At 44.1% G+C, this 24152-nt stretch overlaps 1 protein-coding gene across 1 annotated transcript in view; it reads left to right on the forward strand.

The window, feature by feature from the left end:
* LOC117505877 (4-aminobutyrate aminotransferase, mitochondrial-like) overlaps positions 1–23693 on the forward strand; it is a 97388-nt gene extending 73695 nt beyond the window's left edge. The window contains exons 4-7 of the mRNA XM_034165412.1: positions 21910–22077; positions 22356–22502; positions 22980–23091; positions 23362–23693. Coding sequence (XP_034021303.1) covers positions 21910–22077; positions 22356–22502; positions 22980–23091; positions 23362–23483 — 549 coding nt within the window. The 3' untranslated portion in view covers positions 23484–23693. The remainder of the gene's footprint in view (positions 1–21909; positions 22078–22355; positions 22503–22979; positions 23092–23361) is intronic.
* The last annotated feature ends 459 nt before the right edge of the window (positions 23694–24152 follow it).

Genomic DNA, 24152 nt, shown 5'->3' on the forward strand with positions numbered 1-24152 from the left:
AGTTCCCTAAGATAAGATGGGACCTGATTATTCAAAATCTTATAAGTAAGAAGAAGAATTTTAAATTCTATTCTAGAATTAACAGGAAGCCAATGAAGAGAGGCCAATATGGGTGAAATATGCTCTCTCCTTCTAGTCCCCGTCAGTACTCTAGCTGCAGCATTTTGAATTAACTGAAGGCTTTTCAGGGAACTTTTAGGACAACCTGATGATAATGAATTACAATAGTCCAGCCTAGAAGAAATAAATGCATGAATTAGTTTTTCAGCATCACTCTGAGACAAGACCTTTCTAATTTTAGAGATATTGCGCAAATGTAAAAAAGCAGTCCTACATATTTGCTCAATATGCGCATTGAAGGACATATCCTGATCAAAAATGACTCCAAGATTTCTCACAGTATTACTAGAGGTCAGGGTAATGCCATCCAGAGTAAGGATCTGGTTAGACACCATGTTTCTAAGATCTGTGGGGCCAAGTACAATAACTTCAGTTTTATTTGAATTTAAAAGCAGGAAATTAGAGGTTATCCATGTCTTTATGTCTGTAAGACATTCCTGCAGTTTAACTAATTGGTGTGTGTCCTCTGGCTTCATGGATAGATAAAGCTGGGTATCATCTGCGTAACAATGAAAATTTAAGCAATGCTTTCTAATAATACTGCCTAAGGGAAGCATGTATAAAGTGAATAAAATCGGTCCTAGCACAGAACCTTGTGGAACTCCATAATTAACCTTAGTCTATGAAGAAGACTCCCCATTTACATGAACAAATTGTAATCTATTAGATAAATATGATTCAAACCACCGCAGCGCAGTGCCTTTAATACCTATGGCATGCTCTAATCTCTGTAATAAAATTTTATGGTCAACAGTATCAAAAGCAGCACTGAGGTCTAACAGAACAAGCACAGAGATGAGTCCACTGTCTGAGGCCATAAGAAGATCATTTGTAACCTTCACTAATGCTGTTTCTGTACTATGATGAATTCTAAAACCTGACTGAAACTCTTCAAATAGACCATTCCTCTGCAGATGATCAGTTAGCTGTTTTACAACTACCCTTTCAAGAATTTTTGAGAGAAAAGGAAGGTTGGAGATTGGCCTATAATTAGCTAAGATAGCTGGGTCAAGTGATGGCTTTTTAAGTAATGGTTTAATTACTGCCACCTTAAAAGCCTGTGGTACATAGCCAACTAATAAAGATAGATTGATCATATTTAAGATCGAAGCATTAATTAATGGTAGGGCTTCCTTGAGCAGCTTGGTAGGAATGGGGTCTAATAGACATGTTGATGGTTTGGAGGAAGTAACTAATGAAAATAACTCAGAACAATCGGAGAGAAAGAGTCTAACCAAATACCGGCATCACTGAAAGCAGCCAAAGATAACGATATGTCTTTGGGATGGTTATGAGTACTTTTTTCTCTAATAGTTAAAATTTTATTAACAAAGAAAGTCATGAAGTCATTACTAGTTAAAGTTAAAGGAATACTCAGCTCAATAGAGCTCTGACTCTTTGTCAGCCTGGCTACAGTGCTGAAAAGAAACCTGGGGTTGTTCTTATTTTCTTCAATTAGTGATGAGTAGTAAGATGTCCTAGCTTTACGGAGGGCTTTTTTATAGATCAACAGACTCTTTTTCCAGGCTAAGTGAAGAACTTCTAAATTAGTGAGACGCCATTTCCTCTCCAACTTACGGGTTATCTGCTTTAAGCTGCGAGTTTGTGAGTTATACCACGGAGTCAGTGTTGTGTGGGCCGCCAGAAGAGGAGGTACTGCTGGTCCACCACCAGAGGGCGCCCTGCCTGAAGTGCGGGCTTCAGGCACGAGAGGGCGCTGCCGCCACGGACACAGCCGGGAGTGACAGCTGTTACTCATTATGTCCTGACAGCTGTCACTCATTCTTCATCATCCCACTCCATAAAACCCAGACGTCATCTCCACCTCATCGCCGAGATATTGTACTTCACTGGAGGTAATATCCTCAGCCGTTTGTGTATAATCTGTATATTGTGAGTGTTTGCAGGAGTACCGGTCCCTCTGTTGGTGGAAGCTGAGTGAGTGCAGGACAGCACTCTTTTCCCCTGAGGAATCACTGCACCGTTGTTGTTACTGGGTGTACACACACCCACACTTGACTGTCTTTGTTCTTTGCCGGCAGTACCAGATCCGACAGTCGGGGACGGTGATCACCTGGGAATTCGGTACTTGGCGGCTCCAGTATTCACCAGGTTCGGTGGCGGCGGAAATCGTGTGGTTCCGGCTCTTCTCAGGACAGACGTCTTCTATCCTCGAGCCTGCCCACACGTCACCTTTGTGGATTGACTGTAATCATATTCTGAGATTGTCTGTGTATTCGTTGTGCACCTTCACAACATTAAATTGTTACTTTTTGGCTCATCTATTGACCGTTCATTTGCGCCCCCTGTTGTGGGTCCGTGTCACTACACTTTCACAACAGGATATCTCGGCCAGCGTCATGGATCCCGAGGGGCGTCATCCATCTGTTGGACAGCCAATGGAAGAGCAGGGTGAACAGGTGTCTGCAGGAGGCGTGCTCGGTGAGTTGCAGCAAATCCTCACCGCCTTTACCGCTCGGCTGGATTTGATGTCCGAGCAAAACATCATCCTTAATCGCAGGATGGAGGCTCTCACCGCACAGGTGGAAGCGCGCGATCAGAGCGCTGCTGCGGCTCCTCCTCCTGCCGACCCGGTGCCGGGTATTAACATTCCGCTGGTCGTTCAACAAACCCCCCCACCTTCCCCTGAAGCATACATAAGTCCCCCTGAGCCGTACGGGGGTTGTGTGGAGACGTGCGCGGACTTTCTGATGCAGTGTTCGCTCGTCTTTGCACAACGACCCGTGATGTACGCGTCTGACACCAGCAAGGTGGCTTATGTTATTGCTTTGCTTCGGGGTAAGGCACGCGCCTGGGCTACGGCGCTCTGGGAACAGAACTCACGGTTGTTATCAGCATACACTGGGTTTGTGGGGGAGTTCAGAACAGTGTTTGATCACCCTAACAGAGGAGAGACCGCTTCAACAATGCTGCTGTCAATGCGACAGGGGCGCCGGTGTGCAGCCGAATATGCAGTCGACTTCCGCATGAAGTTAAAATGTCCGAAAAACAATGACCACCTGGCTTGCCGAGGATTTAACCGTTTAGCTAATTGGATGTATTCAACGTTATGGTGGTCAGTCCAGAAGATAAATGGAACTACGGTCCCTCCAGCCAATGTCTCCACTCAGCTAGTGCTTCCTTCATAGCTAGGAGTTCCCGGTTACCCACGTCATAATTTCTTTCAGCCGGGGTCAGGCGATGCAAAAAATATGCGCACGGGTGTACCCGCTGGTCTTTTTCCAATCGCGGTGATAACACTGCCCCTAGCCTGGAGTCAAATGTGTCAACCTCAGTATGATATAATAATTGATCAACATATTGATTTATTCTGCCTTACAGAAACCTGGTTACAGCAGGATGAATATGTTAGTCAATCAATCAATCAATCAATTTTTTTTTATATAGCGCCAAATCACAACAAACAGTTGCCCCAAGGCGCTTTATATTGTAAGGCAAGGCCATACAATAATTATGTAAAACCCCAACGGTCAAAACGACCCCCTGTGAGCAAGCACTTGGCTACAGTGGGAAGGAAAAACTCCCTTTTAACAGGAAGAAACCTCCAGCAGAATCAGGCTCAGGGAGGGGCAGTCTTCTGCTGGGACTGGTTGGGGCTGAGGGAGAGAACCAGGAAAAAGACATGCTGTGGAGGGGAGCAGAGATCGATCACTAATGATTAAATGCAGAGTGGTGCATACAGAGCAAAAAGAGAAAGAAACAGTGCATCATGGGAACCCCCCAGCAGTCTACGTCTATAGCAGCATAACTAAGGGATGGTTCAGGGTCACCCGATCCAGCCCTAACTATAAGCTTTAGCAAAAAGGAAAGTTTTAAGCCTAATCTTAAAAGTAGAGAGGGTGTCTGTCTCCCTGATCTGAATTGGGAGCTGGTTCCACAGGAGAGGAGCCTGAAAGCTGAAGGCTCTGACTCCCATTCTACTCTTACAAACCCTAGGAACTACAAGTAAGCCTGCAGTCTGAGAGCGAAGCGCTCTATTGGGGTGATATGGTACTAAGAGTTCCCTAAGATAAGATGGGACCTGATTATTCAAAATCTTATAAGTAAGAAGAAGAATTTTAAATTCTATTCTAGAATTAACAGGAAGCCAATGAAGAGAGGCCAATATGGGTGAAATATGCTCTCTCCTTCTAGTCCCCGTCAGTACTCTAGCTGCAGCATTTTGAATTAACTGAAGGCTTTTCAGGGAACTTTTAGGACAACCTGATGATAATGAATTACAATAGTCCAGCCTAGAAGAAATAAATGCATGAATTAGTTTTTCAGCATCACTCTGAGACAAGACCTTTCTAATTTTAGAGATATTGCGCAAATGTAAAAAAGCAGTCCTACATATTTGCTCAATATGCGCATTGAAGGACATATCCTGATCAAAAATGACTCCAAGATTTCTCACAGTATTACTAGAGGTCAGGGTAATGCCATCCAGAGTAAGGATCTGGTTAGACACCATGTTTCTAAGATCTGTGGGGCCAAGTACAATAACTTCAGTTTTATTTGAATTTAAAAGCAGGAAATTAGAGGTTATCCATGTCTTTATGTCTGTAAGACATTCCTGCAGTTTAACTAATTGGTGTGTGTCCTCTGGCTTCATGGATAGATAAAGCTGGGTATCATCTGCGTAACAATGAAAATTTAAGCAATGCTTTCTAATAATACTGCCTAAGGGAAGCATGTATAAAGTGAATAAAATCGGTCCTAGCACAGAACCTTGTGGAACTCCATAATTAACCTTAGTCTATGAAGAAGACTCCCCATTTACATGAACAAATTGTAATCTATTAGATAAATATGATTCAAACCACCGCAGCGCAGTGCCTTTAATACCTATGGCATGCTCTAATCTCTGTAATAAAATTTTATGGTCAACAGTATCAAAAGCAGCACTGAGGTCTAACAGAACAAGCACAGAGATGAGTCCACTGTCTGAGGCCATAAGAAGATCATTTGTAACCTTCACTAATGCTGTTTCTGTACTATGATGAATTCTAAAACCTGACTGAAACTCTTCAAATAGACCATTCCTCTGCAGATGATCAGTTAGCTGTTTACAACTACCCTTTCAAGAATTTTTGAGAGAAAAGGAAGGTTGGAGATTGGCCTATAATTAGCTAAGATAGCTGGGTCAAGTGATGGCTTTTTAAGTAATGGTTTAATTACTGCCACCTTAAAAGCCTGTGGTACATAGCCAACTAATAAAGATAGATTGATCATATTTAAGATCGAAGCATTAATTAATGGTAGGGCTTCCTTGAGCAGCTTGGTAGGAATGGGGTCTAATAGACATGTTGATGGTTTGGAGGAAGTAACTAATGAAAATAACTCAGAACAATCGGAGAGAAAGAGTCTAACCAAATACCGGCATCACTGAAAGCAGCCAAAGATAACGATATGTCTTTGGGATGGTTATGAGTACTTTTTTCTCTAATAGTTAAAATTTTATTAACAAAGAAAGTCATGAAGTCATTACTAGTTAAAGTTAAAGGAATACTCAGCTCAATAGAGCTCTGACTCTTTGTCAGCCTGGCTACAGTGCTGAAAAGAAACCTGGGGTTGTTCTTATTTTCTTCAATTAGTGATGAGTAGTAAGATGTCCTAGCTTTACGGAGGGCTTTTTTATAGATCAACAGACTCTTTTTCCAGGCTAAGTGAAGAACTTCTAAATTAGTGAGACGCCATTTCCTCTCCAACTTACGGGTTATCTGCTTTAAGCTGCGAGTTTGTGAGTTATACCACGGAGTCAGTGTTGTGTGGGCCGCCAGAAGAGGAGGTACTGCTGGTCCACCACCAGAGGGCGCCCTGCCTGAAGTGCGGGCTTCAGGCACGAGAGGGCGCTGCCGCCACGGACACAGCCGGGAGTGACAGCTGTTACTCATTATGTCCTGACAGCTGTCACTCATTCTTCATCATCCCACTCCATAAAACCCAGACGTCATCTCCACCTCATCGCCGAGATATTGTACTTCACTGGAGGTAATATCCTCAGCCGTTTGTGTATAATCTGTATATTGTGAGTGTTTGCAGGAGTACCGGTCCCTCTGTTGGTGGAAGCTGAGTGAGTGCAGGACAGCACTCTTTTCCCCTGAGGAATCACTGCACCGTTGTTGTTACTGGGTGTACACACACCCACACTTGACTGTCTTTGTTCTTTGCCGGCAGTACCAGATCCGACAGTCGGGGACGGTGATCACCTGGGAATTCGGTACTTGGCGGCTCCAGTATTCACCAGGTTCGGTGGCGGCGGAAATCGTGTGGTTCCGGCTCTTCTCAGGACAGACGTCTTCTATCCTCGAGCCTGCCCACACGTCACCTTTGTGGATTGACTGTAATCATATTCTGAGATTGTCTGTGTATTCGTTGTGCACCTTCACAACATTAAATTGTTACTTTTTGGCTCATCTATTGACCGTTCATTTGCGCCCCCTGTTGTGGGTCCGTGTCACTACACTTTCACAACAGGATATCTCGGCCAGCGTCATGGATCCCGAGGGGCGTCATCCATCTGTTGGACAGCCAATGGAAGAGCAGGGTGAACAGGTGTCTGCAGGAGGCGTGCTCGGTGAGTTGCAGCAAATCCTCACCGCCTTTACCGCTCGGCTGGATTTGATGTCCGAGCAAAACATCATCCTTAATCGCAGGATGGAGGCTCTCACCGCACAGGTGGAAGCGCGCGATCAGAGCGCTGCTGCGGCTCCTCCTCCTGCCGACCCGGTGCCGGGTATTAACATTCCGCTGGTCGTTCAACAAACCCCCCCACCTTCCCCTGAAGCATACATAAGTCCCCCTGAGCCGTACGGGGGTTGTGTGGAGACGTGCGCGGACTTTCTGATGCAGTGTTCGCTCGTCTTTGCACAACGACCCGTGATGTACGCGTCTGACACCAGCAAGGTGGCTTATGTTATTGCTTTGCTTCGGGGTAAGGCACGCGCCTGGGCTACGGCGCTCTGGGAACAGAACTCACGGTTGTTATCAGCATACACTGGGTTTGTGGGGGAGTTCAGAACAGTGTTTGATCACCCTAACAGAGGAGAGACCGCTTCAACAATGCTGCTGTCAATGCGACAGGGGCGCCGGTGTGCAGCCGAATATGCAGTCGACTTCCGCATCGCGGCTGCGAGGTCCTGCTGGAATAACGTTGCGCCTTCATAAACGGACTGTCATCGGTCCTGAAGGAGCATCTGGTAGCTAAGGAGGAACCGCGGGATTTAGATGGGCTTATCGATCTCGTTATACGGTTAGACAATCGGTTGGAGGAACGCCATCGGGAGCGAGGCGAAGGACGTGGCCGGATACGCGCCGTCCCTCTCCCTTCCGGGTTCGAAAAGGGGCCGCCCTCCCCACGCTCCACAGCCGCAGCGCTCCGTGGGGCAACAGCTCCCCCTGTTGACGGAAACGCACAGGGCCAAAATGAGGAGGCTGGTCCGTGGGGAGTGTTTTCTCTGCAGCTCGAAGGAGCACATACAGAAAAACTGCCGCAAACGGCCACAACAACAACCGCCCTCAGAGACTGGGCTAAGGGGGGGGCCAACACATTCACGTGGGACACACACAGATTGCCACACGACTCCCAGTTACAATCCTGAGCGGGGATTTAACCCTTCAAACCCCAGCACTGGTGGACACGGGGTCAGAAGGGAATCTGCTAGACAGCAGATGGGCAAGGGAGGTAGGGCTCCCTCTGGTGGCGCTTCCTTCGCCATTGCAGGTGCGGGCACTAGATGGCACCCTCCTCCCTTTAATCACACACAAGACACAACCAGTAACTCTGGTGAAGTGTCTGGAAACCAAAGGGGGGAGATTGAGTTTTTTGTAACTCCTTCTACCTCCCGCGTGATTTTGGGCTTCCCATGGATGTTGAAGCACAATCCCCGGATTGATTGGCCGTCTGGGGTGGTGGTTCAGTGGAGCGAAACCTGCCATCGGGTGTGTTTAGGATCCTCGGTTCCTCCCGGTTTACAGGCTAAGGAGGAGGTCAAAGTCCCTCCCAATCTGACGGCAGTGCCGGTTGAGTACCACGATCTTGCTGACGTCTTCAGCAAGGATCTGGCACTCACCCTTCCCCCGCACCGTCCATACGATTGTGCCATTGATTTGGTTCCAGGCGCTGAGTTCCCGTCCAGCAGGCTGTACAACCTCTCACGACCTGAGCGCGAATCAATGGAGACCTACATCCGGGACTCATTAGCTGCCGGGCTGATCCGGAACTCCACCTCCCCGATGGGGGCAGGTTTCTTTTTTGTGGGCAAGAAAGATGGCGGACTCCGTCCATGCATTGATTACAGGGGGCTGAATGAGATTACGGTTCGCAACCGATACCCGTTGCCATTGTTGGATTCCGTGTTCACCCCCCTGCATGGAGCCAAAATCTTTACTAAGCTGGATCTTAGAAATGCGTATCACCTGGTTCGGATCCGGAAGGGAGACGAATGGAAGACGGCATTTAACACCCCGTTAGGTCACTTGGAGTACCTGGTCATGCCGTTCGGCCTCACCAACGCCCCCGCGACGTTCCAAGCCTTGGTTAACGACGTCTTGCGGGACTTCCTCCACTGATTCGTCTTCGTATATCTGGATGATATTCTCATCTTTTCTCCAGATCCTGAGACCCATGTCCAGCATGTACGTCAGGTCCTGCAGCGGTTGTTAGAGAACCGACTGTTTGTGAAGGGCGAGAAGTGCGAGTTTCACCGCACGTCTTTGTCCTTCCTGGGGTTTATCATCTCCTCTAACTCCGTCGCCCCTGATCCGGCCAAGGTTGCGGCGGTGAGAGATTGGCCCCAACCAACAAGCCGTAGGAAGCTGCAACAGTTCCTCGGCTTCGCTAATTTCTATAGGAGGTTCATTAAGGGCTACAGTCAGGTAGTTAGCCCCCTGACAGCCCTGACCTCTCCAAAAGTCCCCTTCACCTGGTCGGATCGGTGCGAAGCCGCGTTCAAGGAGTTGAAACGACGGTTCTCTACTGCGCCAGTTTTGGTGCAGCCCGACCCTAGCCGCCAGTTCGTGGTTGAAGTGGACGCCTCTGACTCAGGGATAGGAGCCGTGCTATCCCAGAGCGGAGAGACTGATAAGGTTCTTCACCCGTGTGCCTACTTTTCACGCAGGATGACCCCGGCTGAACGGAACTATGACGTCGGCAATCGAGAACTCCTTGCGATGAAAGAGGCTCTTGAGGAGTGGAGACACCTGTTGGAGGGAGCGTCTGTGCCGTTCACGGTTTTCACTGACCATCGGAACCTGGAGTATATCAGGACCGCCAAGCGGCTGAACCCCAGGCAAGCCCGCTGGTCACTGTTCTTCGGGCGTTTTGACTTCCGGATCACCTATCGCCCCGGGACCAAGAACCAGAGGTCGGATGCCTTGTCCCGGGTACACGAAGAGGAGGTCAAAACTGCACTGTCGGATCCACCGGAGCCCATCCTGCCTGAGTCCACTATCGTGGCCACCCTCACCTGGGACGTGGAGAAGATCGTCCGGGAGGCCCTGGCACGGAGCCCGGACCCAGGAACAGGTCCGAAGAACCATTTATACGTCCCACCAGAGGCCAGAGCTGCAGTTTTGGACTTCTGTCACGGTTCCAAGCTCTCCTGTCATCCAGGGGTGCAAAGGACCGTGGCAGTTGTCCGGCAGCGCTTCTGGTGGGCGTCTATGGAGGCCGACGTCTGGGAGTACATCCAGGCATGCACCACCTGTGCCAGGGGCAAGGCAGACCATAAAAGGTCCCAAGGACTTCTCCAGCCGTTACCTGTGCCTCATCGCCCCTGGTCCCACATCGGCCTGGATTTCGTCACGGGCCTCCCGCCGTCCCAGGGCAACACCACCATCTTTACGATAGTGGACCGATTCTCCAAGGCGGCCCACTTCGTGGCCCTCCCGAAGCTCCCAACAGCCCAGGAGACAGCAGACCTCCTGGTCCACCACGTCGTCCGTCTGCATGGGATACCCACCGACATCGTCTCGGATCGTGGTCCCCAGTTCTCCTCACACGTCTGGAGGAGCTTCTGCCGGGAACTGGGGGCTACTGTCGAAAATTTTGAACGAACACCACCGAAAACCTCAATTCGTCCGTGTTTCGTGTCGCCGTTGTTTGTGACGGTTTGTTATCATTTTCTTAGTTTTTGTAACATTAGCCTTTCGTTCACTCTTCGTTCACCTCGGTTGAATGAACATGACGACAGCTGAAGGAGTAATTAACAAATACGTAACGACGCCTCGATGACCTAAATGTTTTCATACAGTAAATATAGCATTAAGAACGTTTCATCAACTATGTACTGATGTTTCAAACATTTCGCCTTTGTGTGGGTGTGGCCTTCAGCGGACACGAACAGTTCCCCATGACCAGACACAGACAGTTCGTCATGACCAGCACCATGGATCGTGATGATCCCCAGCATGGAGAAGAGCCAGCCCGCCTTGTGGATGAGTACAAGATGGCTGTTCTTCAGGCCGAAATATACGAGGACGAATTAATGATCAGCATGTACCTGCAAGCCCGGCACCGATGGCGAAGGGGACAGCGATGGAGATGGTGGACGAGGCCATGGATCCAGCAGCAAAGACAGTTCGGTCTGTATGACCAACTCATGGTTGAGCTGAGGGGTGAAGATCCGCAGTCATTCCGCAATTTTATGCGAATGCCATCCGAGATGTACGACAAGCTTCTCAGGAGAGTTGGTCCACACATCCTGAAGCAGGGCACATGGTACCGAGCGGCTCTGGACCTGGGCCTGAAGCTGGCACTGACTCTTCGACATTTGGCTTCCGGAACCAAGTACAGCAATATGCAATATGGATGGCGCGTTCCTCACAACACATTCTCTCTCGTCGTTCGAGAAGTGTGCAAAGCCATCTGTGAAGAGTTCATGGACGAATGTTTCACACCTCCAACTACACCTGCAGAATGGTTGGCTATAGCCGAGGGCTTCTTCTTCTTCATTCGTATTCAATGGCGGACGGTACCATTTATCACCACCTACCGGGCTGGTGAGTGATCACTGTTTTTAGCTGTCATTCAAAGCGTCGACGCTTCGGTTTCAGCTGTCGTTCAAAGCGTCAACGTTAACGTTTTGTCTCGTTTATCCTTCGTTCTTTTTGCGCTCATGATTTGTAGGTTATTCGGTGATGGGAATTCGTCAGCTCATTCGTCAATGTTTTCTGACAAATTGTTTTTTTTTTTTCCTTCGTCAGGGCTTCGTCAGTGCCGTGTGACTGGGCCATTAGTGTACGCCATGTTTAAGGAGGAAATCCACGCAATCTTTGGACATGAGGCCTCTAGTCTCTTGGTCCCTTCCCTCATCAGAAAACCTCTCACTTCTCTAACATGACAATGAAGATCAGCACCAGTGTGGCGGGGCTATGTCCCACTCAGAGTGATGACCTCTGCTTCATTGGTCTCAGTTCTTCTCACTGATTGGTCATTCACTTCCAGATGTGTGTTTGTGGCATTAGTTATTCTCTGTAAGAGCGAAGATGACACATTTGGTTGTTAGATTTTGATCACAATTTGAATTAATGATCTATGTGCAATCCTGTCAAACACTTTCTAGGATCTTTATGCAGATGACACTGTAATTTATTGTTGTTCAAAATCAATTACAAAGGCATCTGAATTTTTGCAGTCTGCCTTTGACATTGTGCTGTCTGGAAAAATTCAAACTGGCCTTAAATGCTGAAAAATCCAAAATAATGTTTTTTTTTTTCCCTCAGTCACCTGTTTCCTCTGAGAGCATACCATTAATTACAAATGCCTGAATTAAAAATCTTGAGCTAGTCAGCAGTTACAAGTATCTGGGACTAATTATTAATATGGAGCTCTCTTTTAAAGTTCATCTTAAACACTTGATCTCCAAATTAAGGGTGAAGCTCAGCTTCCATTACAGAAACAAGTCATGTTTTTCCCCTTTGAGCTCAAATGCTCCTGATGCTACTTTCTTCCCTGTCCTGGACTGTGGTGATGTCATGTGTATGTGTACTTCATCCAGTTGTCCCTGACCCCGCTGTATCACTGCACCCTGAGATTCATCACTGGTTGTAGCTGCCTCACCCACCGCTGTGAGTTGTCTGCCAAAGCTGGCATGCCCTGTTTGTCTGTCAGGCGTTATACACACTGGATGATTCTGGTTTACAAAACTCCTATTGGACTGGTTCCTGTTAGATTCTGCCCTGCAGACCGTTTGGCTGGGTTTTTTTTTCATATTTTTTGGTTTTTCAGTTGACTGAATTTTGAATTCTTTCAGTATTTTCATATTCTGTATGTTTTCAGGTGTTTCTTTCGTTAAGTTTCAAGTGTGTTCATTTTGTCTTATGTCCTGTATAGGTTTGTCTGTTCTTCTGTCAGTGGTCTGGTCCCTCTTGTTCCACCCTTGCATTCGCCCCTGTCAGTAGTGTTGTGTGTTTTCCTTTTGCCCTCAGATGTTGAGTTTTTCAGTTTGCTTTTCTGTGTTAATAATTGTTAGTCTTTTAGTTTTGTTCCCTTCTTTATATTTTGGTGGTGTTCTTTCACTCTGGCACTTCTAAGTTCATTGTTGGTTCACGGTTCTGTGATCTCCTCTTCTCATCTGTTATGATTGATGATTGTAGTTTATTTTTCTTCTGTCCTGTTGTGATTCTTTTTATGGTCATGATTATTTCTTTCACCAGGTATAGTCTGTTCAGTTATTTATGTCCATTTTGTGGGTATTGAATTGACTCTGCCACTGAGCAGTGGTGGACCAAAAAGTTAGCTTCGATAACAGATAATCAGCTAACTGAAAAGTTATCTTTTATAAAGCTAAACTGATAAACCACCCAAAAATGTATCGGAAGCTACAGATAACTGATAACTTTCAGTATTGTCTCTGGTACACTTGCAACTACTAACAAGCTGATTTTGAGTTTTAACACCACAATCGCTTCTGGTAGCCTCAAAGATGACTACAGACCCAAACAATGAGTCAGCACTTCCGTCTTTGAGCGTCCTGCCCCCTGCTGGAAGCTCCTGTTTACTACATAACTTGCAGCAGTGAAGCAGCTGAGAGGAACAGCAAAGCTCAACTCTCTACTCAATAACAGTGTCACCGTGAGGCCGAGGTCTTGGAAAATAAAGCAATGCTGAGTTATATTTTGGTGTATAAATAAAGTTAATACCGATAGAATAACTCCATTAATGTCAATTCTGTCATTTGTACAAAGTTAAAATATAAATCAAAATCAAATCAGTTTTATTTATATAGCGCCAAATCACAACAACAGTTGCTCCAAGGCGCTTTATATTGCAAGGCAAAAGCCATACAGTAAGTAAGTCCCTTCGGCTGCTCCCTTGTTTGCACTCGGGGTCGCCACAGCAAATCCAAGGTGGATCTGCATGTTGAATTGGCACAGGTTTTACGCCTGATGCCTTTCCTGACACAACTCCACATTACATGGAGAAATGTGGCAGGGGTGGGATTTGAACCTGGAGCCTTCTGAACTGAAACCAAGCACATTAACCACTTGGCCACAAAAGCCATACAGTAATTACAGAAAAACCCCAACAGTCAAAACGACCCCCTATGAGCAAGCACTTGGCGACAGTGGGAAGGAAAAACTCCCTTTTAACAGGAAGAAACCTCCAGCAGAACCAGGCTCAGGGAGGGGCAGTCTTCTGCTGGGACTGGACTATATAACATATATATCTTTTAATTTTAAATAATGCACTAATTCTGAAGTTTTGTAACAAACACAGACAGATGCCAAAGAGATTATGGGTAAAATGTGCCTCCGCTAACACTGATTGGTTGACTCATTCATTCTATGTAAAAACCAACACATTAATGTGAGGTGTGTGTTGGTGTTTAGTTTACATATAAATGTGCTTTTGTAAAATATGCCAATTTTTTATTTGTAAAAAAAAGGCATTTGCAAAACAAAGCCAAGTTGTAATTAGACAACCGTCTGATATAACCAAGGTCAGAGTAAATAGAACACTGCCATCTGCTGGCATCCAGACCCTCATATTGCCATCAATTTCAATTTCAATTTATTAATATATATATAGCGCCAACTCACGACAAAGTCGCCCCAAGGCGCTTCACACAATTCACAACAACACAAATTAATCTAAAATCAAAACACTATGAGCTAATGAACAATACTGGCCAGTAGATGGCAGTAGAGACCGTGATAACTTGCCAAAACAAAATTCCAGATAATCCGTGTCTGCTATGTTTAAGATGCGTGGAATTTAATAAACGCAAACTGAATTTCAGACATCTTATATATATATTACTCTGGAACAAAGACAACAGACAGTGTTTGACATAAGCAGGACTCTAAATAGCAAACAGGAATCGATTGCAATGATTCTATTTGAAAATAATGGAGAAGCAACCTGACCTTCTTCTGGCATTTTTACATAAAACAAACACAATAACAATTTCTATAAACCCAGAGAATATATTCGCGAGAGTTTTAGGCATAATATACAAAGAATTTAATGCTGTTGTCCGTGTGGAGCCTGATCAGAGCGTCTCAAATGCATTTCTTCTGTCGTGAATGTACTGAGATTACCCATAATGCACCTGGAGACAGCATGTCCACACTAAAACCTTCAAAATTAGTGCATTACTTTTATAAAGTGAAAATATCAGATATATGTTTTAGTTGTAAAGTAACTCTAACCCTAACTTCAGACGTGATGTTAATTTAAATAACTTGTCCGAAATTAGTTTGGTTAAAATTTTAACCATAAGTTAAAACTGTATGCCTCTGAATCAAAATCAAATCGGTTTTATTTATATAGCGCCAAATCACAACAACAGTTGCCCCAAGGCGCTTTATATTGCAAGGCAAAAGCCATACAGTAATTACAGAAAAACCCCAATGGTCAAAACAACCCCCTATGAGCAAGCACTTGGCGACAGTGGGAAGGAAAAACTCCCTTTTAACAGGAAGAAACCTCGAGCAGAACCAGGCTCAGGGAGGGGCAGTCTTCTGCTGGGACTGGAATATATAACATATATATCTTTTAATTTTAAATAATGCACTAATTCTGAAGTTTTGTAACAAATAGACAGATGCCAAAGAGATTATGGGTAAAATATGCCTCCGCTAACACTGATTGGTTGACTCATTCATTCTATGTAAAAACCAACACAATGTGAGGTGTGTGTTGGTGTTTAGTTTACATATAAATGTGCTTTTGTAAAATATGCCAATTTTTTATTTGTAAAAAAAAGGCATTTGCAAAACAAAGCCAAGTTGTAATTAGACAACTGTCTGATATAACCAGGGTCAAAGTAAATAGAACACTGCCATCTGCTGGCATCCAGACACTCATACTGCCATCAATTTCAATTTATTAATATATATAGCGCAAACTCACGACAAAGTCACCCCAAGGCGCTTCACACAATTCACAACAACACAAATTAATCTAAAATCAAACACTATGAACTAATGAACAATACTGGCCAGTAGATGGCAGTAGAGACCGTGATAACTTGCCAAAACAAAATTCCAGATAATCCGTGTCTGCTATGTTTAAGATGCGTGGAATTTAATAAACGCCAACTGAATTTCAGACATCTTATATATATATTACTCTGGAACAAAGACAACAGACAGTGTTTGACATAAGCAGGACTCTAAATAGCAAACAGGAATCAATCAATCAATCAATCAATTTTTTTATATAGCGCCAAATCACAACAAACAGTTGCCCCAAGGCGCTTTATATTGTAAGGCAAGGCCATACAATAATTATGTAAAACCCCAACGGTCAAAACGACCCCCTGTGAGCAAGCACTTGGCTACAGTGGGAAGGAAAAACTCCCTTTTAACAGGAAGAAACCTCCAGCAGAACCAGGCTCAGGGAGGGGCAGTCTTCTGCTGGGACTGGTTGGGGCTGAGGGAGAGAACCAGGAAAAAGACATGCTGTGGAGGGGAGCAGAGATCGATCACTAATGATTAAATGCAGAGTGGTGCATACAGAGCAAAAAGAGAAAGAAACAGTGCATCATGGGAACCCCCCAGCAGTCTACGTCTATAGCAGCATAACTAAGGGATGGTTCAGGGTCACCTGATCCAGCCCTAACTATAAGCTTTAGCAAAAAGGAAAGTTTTAAGCCTAATCTTAAAAGTAGAGAGGGTGTCTGTCTCCCTGATCTGAATTGGGAGCTGGTTCCACAGGAGAGGAGCCTGAAAGCTGAAGGCTCTGCCTCCCATTCTACTCTTACAAACCCTAGGAACTACAAGTAAGCCTGCAGTCTGAGAGCGAAGCGCTCTATTGGGGTGATATGGTACTACGAGGTCCCTAAGATAAGATGGGACCTGATTATTCAAAACCTTATAAGTAAGAAGAAGAATTTTAAATTCTATTCTAGAATTAACAGGAAGCCAATGAAGTGAGGCCAATATGGGTGAGATATGCTCTCTCCTTCTAGTCCCCGTCAGTACTCTAGCTGCAGCATTTTGAATTAACTGAAGGCTTTTTAGGGAACTTTTAGGACAACCTGATAATAATGAATTACAATAGTCCAGCCTAGAGGAAATAAATGCATGAATTAGTTTTTCAGCATCACTCTGAGACAAGACCTTTCTGATTTTAGAGATATTGCGTAAATGCAAAAAAGCAGTCCTACATATTTGTTTAATATGCGCTTTGAATGACATATCCTGATCAAAAATGACTCGATTGCAATGATTCCATTTGAAAATAATGGAGTCAAAAAAAAAGAAAAAAAAAGTAAACTGTTAAAAATGTTTGGAGTGTCTTAAGTTTAAATGTAACCTGTCAGTGATGTAATCTATTAATTAATGGTCATAATTATGAAATGGGTCAGTGGTATGTGACAAGTTAAAGAAATGCAATCTGTTAAATAATGTTGACTATGATGCTGTATATTGAAAGATTGTATTGTTAAAAGGGGCAGAAATCATAAGACTTGTTCTTCTTTCTGCTCCTTTTCATTCTGGTATTGTGGTGCTTTTGTTTTTTGCTTTTCTGTTTTTCTTTTAAATGAATGAAATAAATATTAAAGAAAGAAAGAAAAAGAGAAGCAACCTGACCTTCTTCTGGTATTTTTACATAAAACAAACACAATAACAACTTCTATAAACCCAGCGAATATATTTGCGAGAGTTTTAGGCATAATATACAAAGAATTTAATGCTGTTGTCCGTGTGGAGCCTGATCAGAGCGTCTCAAATGCATTTCTTCTGTCGTGAATGTACTGAGATTACCCATAATGCACCTGGAGACAGCATGTCCACACTAAAACCTTCAAAATTAGTGCATTACTTTTATAAAGTGAAAATATCAGATATATGTTTTAGTTGTAAAGTAACTCTAACCCTAACTTCAGACGTGATGTTAATTTAAATAACTTGTCCGAAATTAGTTTGGTTAAAATTTTAACCATAAGTTAAAACTGTATGCCTCTGGATGACTGGGGTGATATTCCCAGCACATCAGTATGGGGGTCAAGAGAAATGAGTTTTTTTTGTCTGGGAGCCATTCTTTCTCTGCAGAGGATAGAGCAGTTTCTTCAGAAACTAGCTCTCCTCTGTTTGCAGACGACAGAACTGCCCATCTACTACACTGAAATCTTTGATGTCAGACTTTATAAATGTTAGCGGTCTAAAAATTATCAGATCAAAATTTCTCAGAAGATAATTAGTCCGCTGATGGTTTTCAAAATTATCTGACAGGCTAATCCGATAATGAAAACATTAGCTTTGATAATTAGCGGTTAGCAGTGGTGGGCACACTTCTGATAATCCGATAACAGATAATTATCGAAGATAATGTTTTCATCATCGGATGATCTTTTTAGATAACTTTAAAAACCATTATCAGACTAATTATCTTCCAATAAATTTTCATCTGATAACTTTTAGACCAATAACGTAGTAAACAAAGCTGAACAGCGGCAAACATTTAAAAAATTTAAAATCAGTTGAGCACCTACCTGTTAAATGTTTCCTAACAGATGTATAGTTCTACCCTCTGCAAACAGAAGAGAGCTGCTTTCAGGAGAAACTACTCTGTCCTCTGCAGGCAAAGGAGAACTGGTCAAAAAAAAAAAAAAAAAAAATTTCCTTTAACACCATACTGATACACTGGCAATATCACCCAAGTCATCCAGAGGCATACATTTTTAACTTATGGTTCAAATTTTAACCAAACTAATTTGGGACAAGTTATTTAAAAGTACTGTCATGGCTGAATTTTTATAAAGTGAAAATATCAGATATATGTTTTACTTTTAAAGTAATGTGCTACTTTTTAAGGTTTTAGTGAGCACATGCTGTGCCCAGCAGTGCATTATGGGTAGGATAGGGTAATCTCAGTACGTTCATGACATGAGAAATGCATTTCAGACACTCTGTTCAGGCTCCACGGACAACAGCATTAAACTCTAGTGCCTAAAACTCTCGTGAATATATTATCTGGGTTTATAGACGTTGTTATTGTATTTGTGTTTATTAAATTCCACGCATCTTAAATGTAGCAGACACGGATTATCTGGAATTTTGTTTTGGCAAGTTTTCAAGGCCTCTACTGCCATCTACTGGCCAGTAGTGTTCATGGCAGTATTCGCCCCAAGTACTGAGCATCTGGGCACCAGTAGATGGCAGTGTTCTATTTATTTTGACCCCCGATTATATCAGATGGTGGTCAAATCAACTTTTTGGCTTTGCAAATGGCTTTTTTTCTTTTTTTTTTACAATTTAAGTTTCAAGACAAAACAAAACAACAACAAAAAAAACCATTACAAGACAGCTCTGCGGTGTTTGCACAGGCACAGTGCAAGCGATTGGATGCTTGGAGCTCTTCAGCAGCAGGATAACTTCACGACGGCCCACCACAATAATATCAAACAGGTTTGATTTTCATTCGACCATACGATCGGCGATCAGGAGGTGGTCGTGAGATGTTAAATGCAGCTTGTTACTCCATGTACACTACACGATGCAGGACGCGCGATTAACCTGAAACTCGGTCCAAAAAATTCTCGCACGAATCTGAATCATCTGAAAAAGGTCCAGAACTCGCACAGTGTAAAGCCAACATTTATGTGTCAAGACAATATTGAGTGCATGTTTTACAATATAATAAAATGTGTGCATGGCACTAATAAAACATGTGCACATTCTCTCCACATGCAAAACATTTTGCAATGACACTTCCAGGGCTCCGTAAAAATTCCTGCTTTTACAAATAAAAAAGGGAATATTTTACAAAAGCACATTTATCTGTAAACACCAACACATGACACACGTCACATTAACATGTTGGTTTACATAATGAATGACTGAACCAATCAGTGTTTATCAGAGGAACTTTTACACAAAGTCCTTTGCGTCTGTCTGTGTTTGTTACAAAACCTCAGAATTAGTGCATTTTTCCATATTAAAAGATCCATCCATCCATCCATCCATCCATTTATTTTCTTCCACTTTATCCGGAGTCGGGTCGCGGGGGCAGAACGTGACATTAAAAGATATATGTTATATTTTAACTTTGTACAAATGACAGAATTGACATTAATGAAGTTATTCTATCAGTATTCACACCAAACCATAAGTCAGCATGACTTTATTTTCCAAGACCTCTGCCTGACCGGAGCATTGTGATTGGTAGAGAGCTGGCTTTGAGGCTGCTCTCAGGGTGCGTCTGTGTTGTAGCCGTATAGCTTCCAGCAGGGGGCAACATGTTCAAATATAGAAGTGCGGGTTCATTGTTTGGGTCTTTTGTCGCTTTTGATGCTTCCAAAAGCGATTGTGGTGTTAAAACTTAAATTCAGCTTGTTAGTAGTTGCAAATGCACCAGAGACAATACTGGAATTTATCGGTTATCGGTTATCTGTAACTTCTGATACATTTTTGGGTGGTTTATCGGTTTATCTTTATCAAAGATAACTTTTGAGTTATCTGTTATCGAAGTTAATTTTTTGGTTATCTGTGCCCACCACTGGCAGTTAGCAGATTAGCGGAACTGTGCCTGCCACTGGTTCCAACCTATTTATCCAGTTTACTTTGGAGATCTGAAAGCCGTTATGTTTTGTGCTCGAATGACATGTTGTCCTTCCGTGTACCTCGTGTTTCCACTGAAACGGGAAAGAAAGCTTGTAGTTTCTCTGCTTCTTCTGACTAGAATGTCCTCCAGTCTGAATTGAAACTGTTTGGGTTGATTTCTTTGAACGCTTTCCGCTCTATTTGAAGAGACAGAGAACGGAAATTTTTTGAACAGTGCCTGTGTTTAAATCTTAAACTGTTTTTTAAACTCATACATTGATACTGTGACAAAAGTGATTGTTTTATTTCTTAAATGCTTGTATTTGATATATTTTAAATTGTTACCCTGATGTTGTTCATTTCTTTTCGCCGTGTGCTCCTGCCCTTCTTGGTCAGGTCATCCTTGTAAACGACGTCTCGATCTCAACAGTTTTGTTGTGAAGTGCACAACGGAATACAGACAACAATCAGTTTGTGACTATAGTCAATTACACGTTGGGTGACGTGTGGGCAGGCTTGAGGATAGGAGACACCCGTCCAGAACCGAGCCGGATCCCACACGGCCCTCACCACCAACGGATCTGAAGAACACCGGAGCCGCCAAGTCCTGGATCCCCAGGTGGCCACCGTCTCCAGCTGTCAGACCTGGTACTGCTGGCAGAGAACAGAAACAGTATAGATGAGTGTGAGTTCGCACACTTAGTAATCCCACAGTCTGTGTTCTTTTGGGAGGGAGCACCTCCACCTCCAGTCACACACTCGTGCAGCTCCTGTCTAACCACTTATCTGGTTGGGGTGTGAAACGAAGCCGTCGCTGATCACACCAAACGCCAATCCCACAGTTAAGGCACCACTACAGGAAAACGGCTGCAAAAAGGTATCAGACTATAAGTCAGAGTTAAGTTTAGCAGAGAAATTACCTCTTCTGGTAGCTTTCTCGGCGGGGAGGTGGATTTGCAGTCCGACCTTTATGGTGGTGGTGATGTGGATGAGTGACAGCTGGTGCTGATGACGAGTGACAGCTGTCACTCCCGGTTGCTATGACGCCCTCTCGTGCTTGAAGCCCGCACTTCAAGCAGGGCGCCATCTGGTGGTGGTGGGCCAGCAGTACCTCCTCTTCAGCGGCCCACACAAGTTTTTTTTTTATCTGGTTTAAAGGTTTAATAATAATAAAATGATGGCAATGAAGTGGTGATAGTAGGATGTTGTTTTCATTAGTGTATGTGTGTGTGTGTGTGTGTGAGAATAACAACTGAAAAAGCAGTGGACAGATTTCCTTCAGACTTGGTTGGGATATCAGTTTGATAGATATTTTGGAGTACTTTGGTCAAGGTGCAGGATGACATGGTTCAAAACATCTTTTTTTATCTCAACAACTAAGACGCCTAGCTTGATTATTTAAAGCAGATATTGATAAGAAAAAATTTTTTGGATTGATTGGTGAATGATTTCATGATGAAGTCAGAACCCAGATTTCATTGACATTGTTGTCATCGTATGAGTCTTCTGGCATTTTGCTGCCAGTTTTCCTGCTGCACTTTTTTCCCTTCTGGGCTCAGCTTGAACTTGAGTCTCATCTGCCACAGAGTGGAATGGTGTTCTGTGCATCCATCCAGGTCATCAGGTCCTACCGGGAACCCATCTGCCTCAGATCCCGGTGCAGATGAACACATCAAAGCTGTGGACTGGTTCCACCTCGTCAGTCCATTATCTGAAGCATATTATTTTAGCTTGTTTGTCTCAGTCTCCCACTGAGCCCTGAGTCCGTGTGCTGTCTCTTGTGTTTCCTAGCACGGCTGCAGTTTCCACGTGGATGAAGTCCAGACTGGGGGAGGAGCAACAGGGAAGTTCTGGGCACATGAACACTGGGACATGGACGACCCTGCTGACATCGTTTCTTTCAGCAAAAAGCTGCAGACTGGCGGCTACTACCACAAGGATGAACTACAGGCGGACAAAGTTTGTAACCTTTACACTTTTTTACATTTATAATTCCAGAAAAAGTCAAAAGCCAAGAACTCATTGATGACATTACTGAAGAAATGAGGGACTGCTGGTCCAGAAACATGCAGGATTTGTTTTGTGACTTCTCAGTTGTAGGAGTCCAAAGTAGAGCTTTAGTCCTGGATAGACAGACTCTATTAAGTTAAGAGTTCTGTCATTGCCTTGTTCCCTGACTGCTTTCAGATCAGATTTAGACATCTCTCACCTGGATTTGTTTCATTTCCTATTCTCAGCCCTACCGGATCTTTAATACTTGGATGGGTGACCCATCAAAAAACCTGCTCCTGGCTGAGGTCCTCAACGTGATCCACAGAGAGAACCTGCTGGAGCAGGTGACACGTTCTGGGAAAGCCCTGCTGAATGGCTTATATCAGCTTCAGGTAGAGTGCACGTGAGAGAAACGTCATTATGTCTGTATTTATTCATTAGACCTATTTTGTGGAGAAACAGATCTGTTAGACAGCGTACAGTGATGACATCACCTCCTGGAAGGATTCCTGTGTCTGTGGGTGACTTTGGTCTTCCACCATGTCTGGTCTTCCTGATGCCCTCAGGGTGCCTCTTATTGTCCCCGACCTTTTACAAACTTACACTTGTTTCCTTAAGTCTTTTGATGGTGCCACACTTGCCCTTTTGCCACTGCTCGCTACTACAACAGTTTAAATGCAACAATCATGATGTTCTTGCTGTGTTGACTCTTCTTTCATACAAGGTCTTAAATGCAAATATCACATAGACCACTGAGGGATTATCCACGGTTTATTACATAGTGCCTCCATTTCCAGAGGCCAGAATTGCTGAATGCTCCACATATTTCCTGCTGTGGCTCATTAAGATGATATTCCTCTGGTCTGCAGGCCCAGTACCCCGGCATGCTGAGCCGGGCCCGAGGGCAGGGAACTTTCTGTGCTGTTGATATCCGCGATGATGCAACACGTGACAGCATCCTACTTAAGACCAGAGACAAAGGTAGGAAGCACCAGACCATCAGCTCTTTTTCAGATGTTCTTTTGTGCTTAATACTGAAGAATCATCAATTATTTTCCTTCTGGTGCAGCACTGAAAGCATCAGGTAAGTAAATTTCTTACTGTGTACGATGTCATAACGTTGAAAGCAGCTCCACTGTCCTCCTGGGTTTGTTTCTCTTCTAAAGGTTTATGTCATAAACACTGATGATCTTATTCTAATGAGCCATCTGCAGAAGCTTCACAAGGTGATTCCTGTTTTCTCTTTGGCAGGAGTCATCCTGGGAGGGTGCGGTGACCGATCCATCCGTTTTCGTCCAGCACTGGTTTTTAAAGAATACCACGTCCAAATACTTCTCAACATCCTGAATGATGTGTTGGCCAACATCAAGTAAATCCTGAACCAGAGGAGAAGCTGATTTCCTCCAAAAGAGTCTCAGTCAGTCCACAAAGGAAGAGTCTTATGTTGCGAACAGAAGCCACAGAAGAGAAATCAGAATGGTGTCTAATCTTCAGCAAACAAAAATCACCACCATTATGGATAAAATCACAGCCACCAATCACAAGTTCCCTCTCACAATGTTTTTAATATAAATCTTTATTGCACTCTCTGCTCCCCTCCACAGCATGTCTTTTTCCTGGTTCTCTCCCTCAGCCCCAACCAGTCCCAGCAGAAGACTGCCCCTCCCTGAGCCTGGTTCTGCTGGAGGTTTCTTCCTGTTAAAAGGGAGTTTTTCCTTCCCACTGTAGCCAAGTGCTTGCTCACAGGGGGTCGTTTTGACCGTTGGGGTTTTACATAATTATTGTATGGCTTTGCCTTACAATATAAAGCGCCTTGGGGCAACTGTTTGTTGTGATTTGGCGCTATATAAAAAAAAATTGATTGATTGATTGACTCATTTAAACAAATGTGTTCTAAGCGTCTGTGGAGGTACGATTACAATCGGGTAACCAGCGTGGGCACGAAGCATTAAGGGAACACATGCAAACCCGACCTGTTGGGCTGTCCTTGGACCGTCAGCCTGCTGCTCCTCACTGACACCAGAGTCCTGTCTCTCCAACCT

Source organism: Thalassophryne amazonica, unplaced genomic scaffold, assembly GCF_902500255.1.
Source record: "Thalassophryne amazonica unplaced genomic scaffold, fThaAma1.1, whole genome shotgun sequence".
NCBI classification, from domain to species: domain Eukaryota; kingdom Metazoa; phylum Chordata; class Actinopteri; order Batrachoidiformes; family Batrachoididae; genus Thalassophryne; species Thalassophryne amazonica.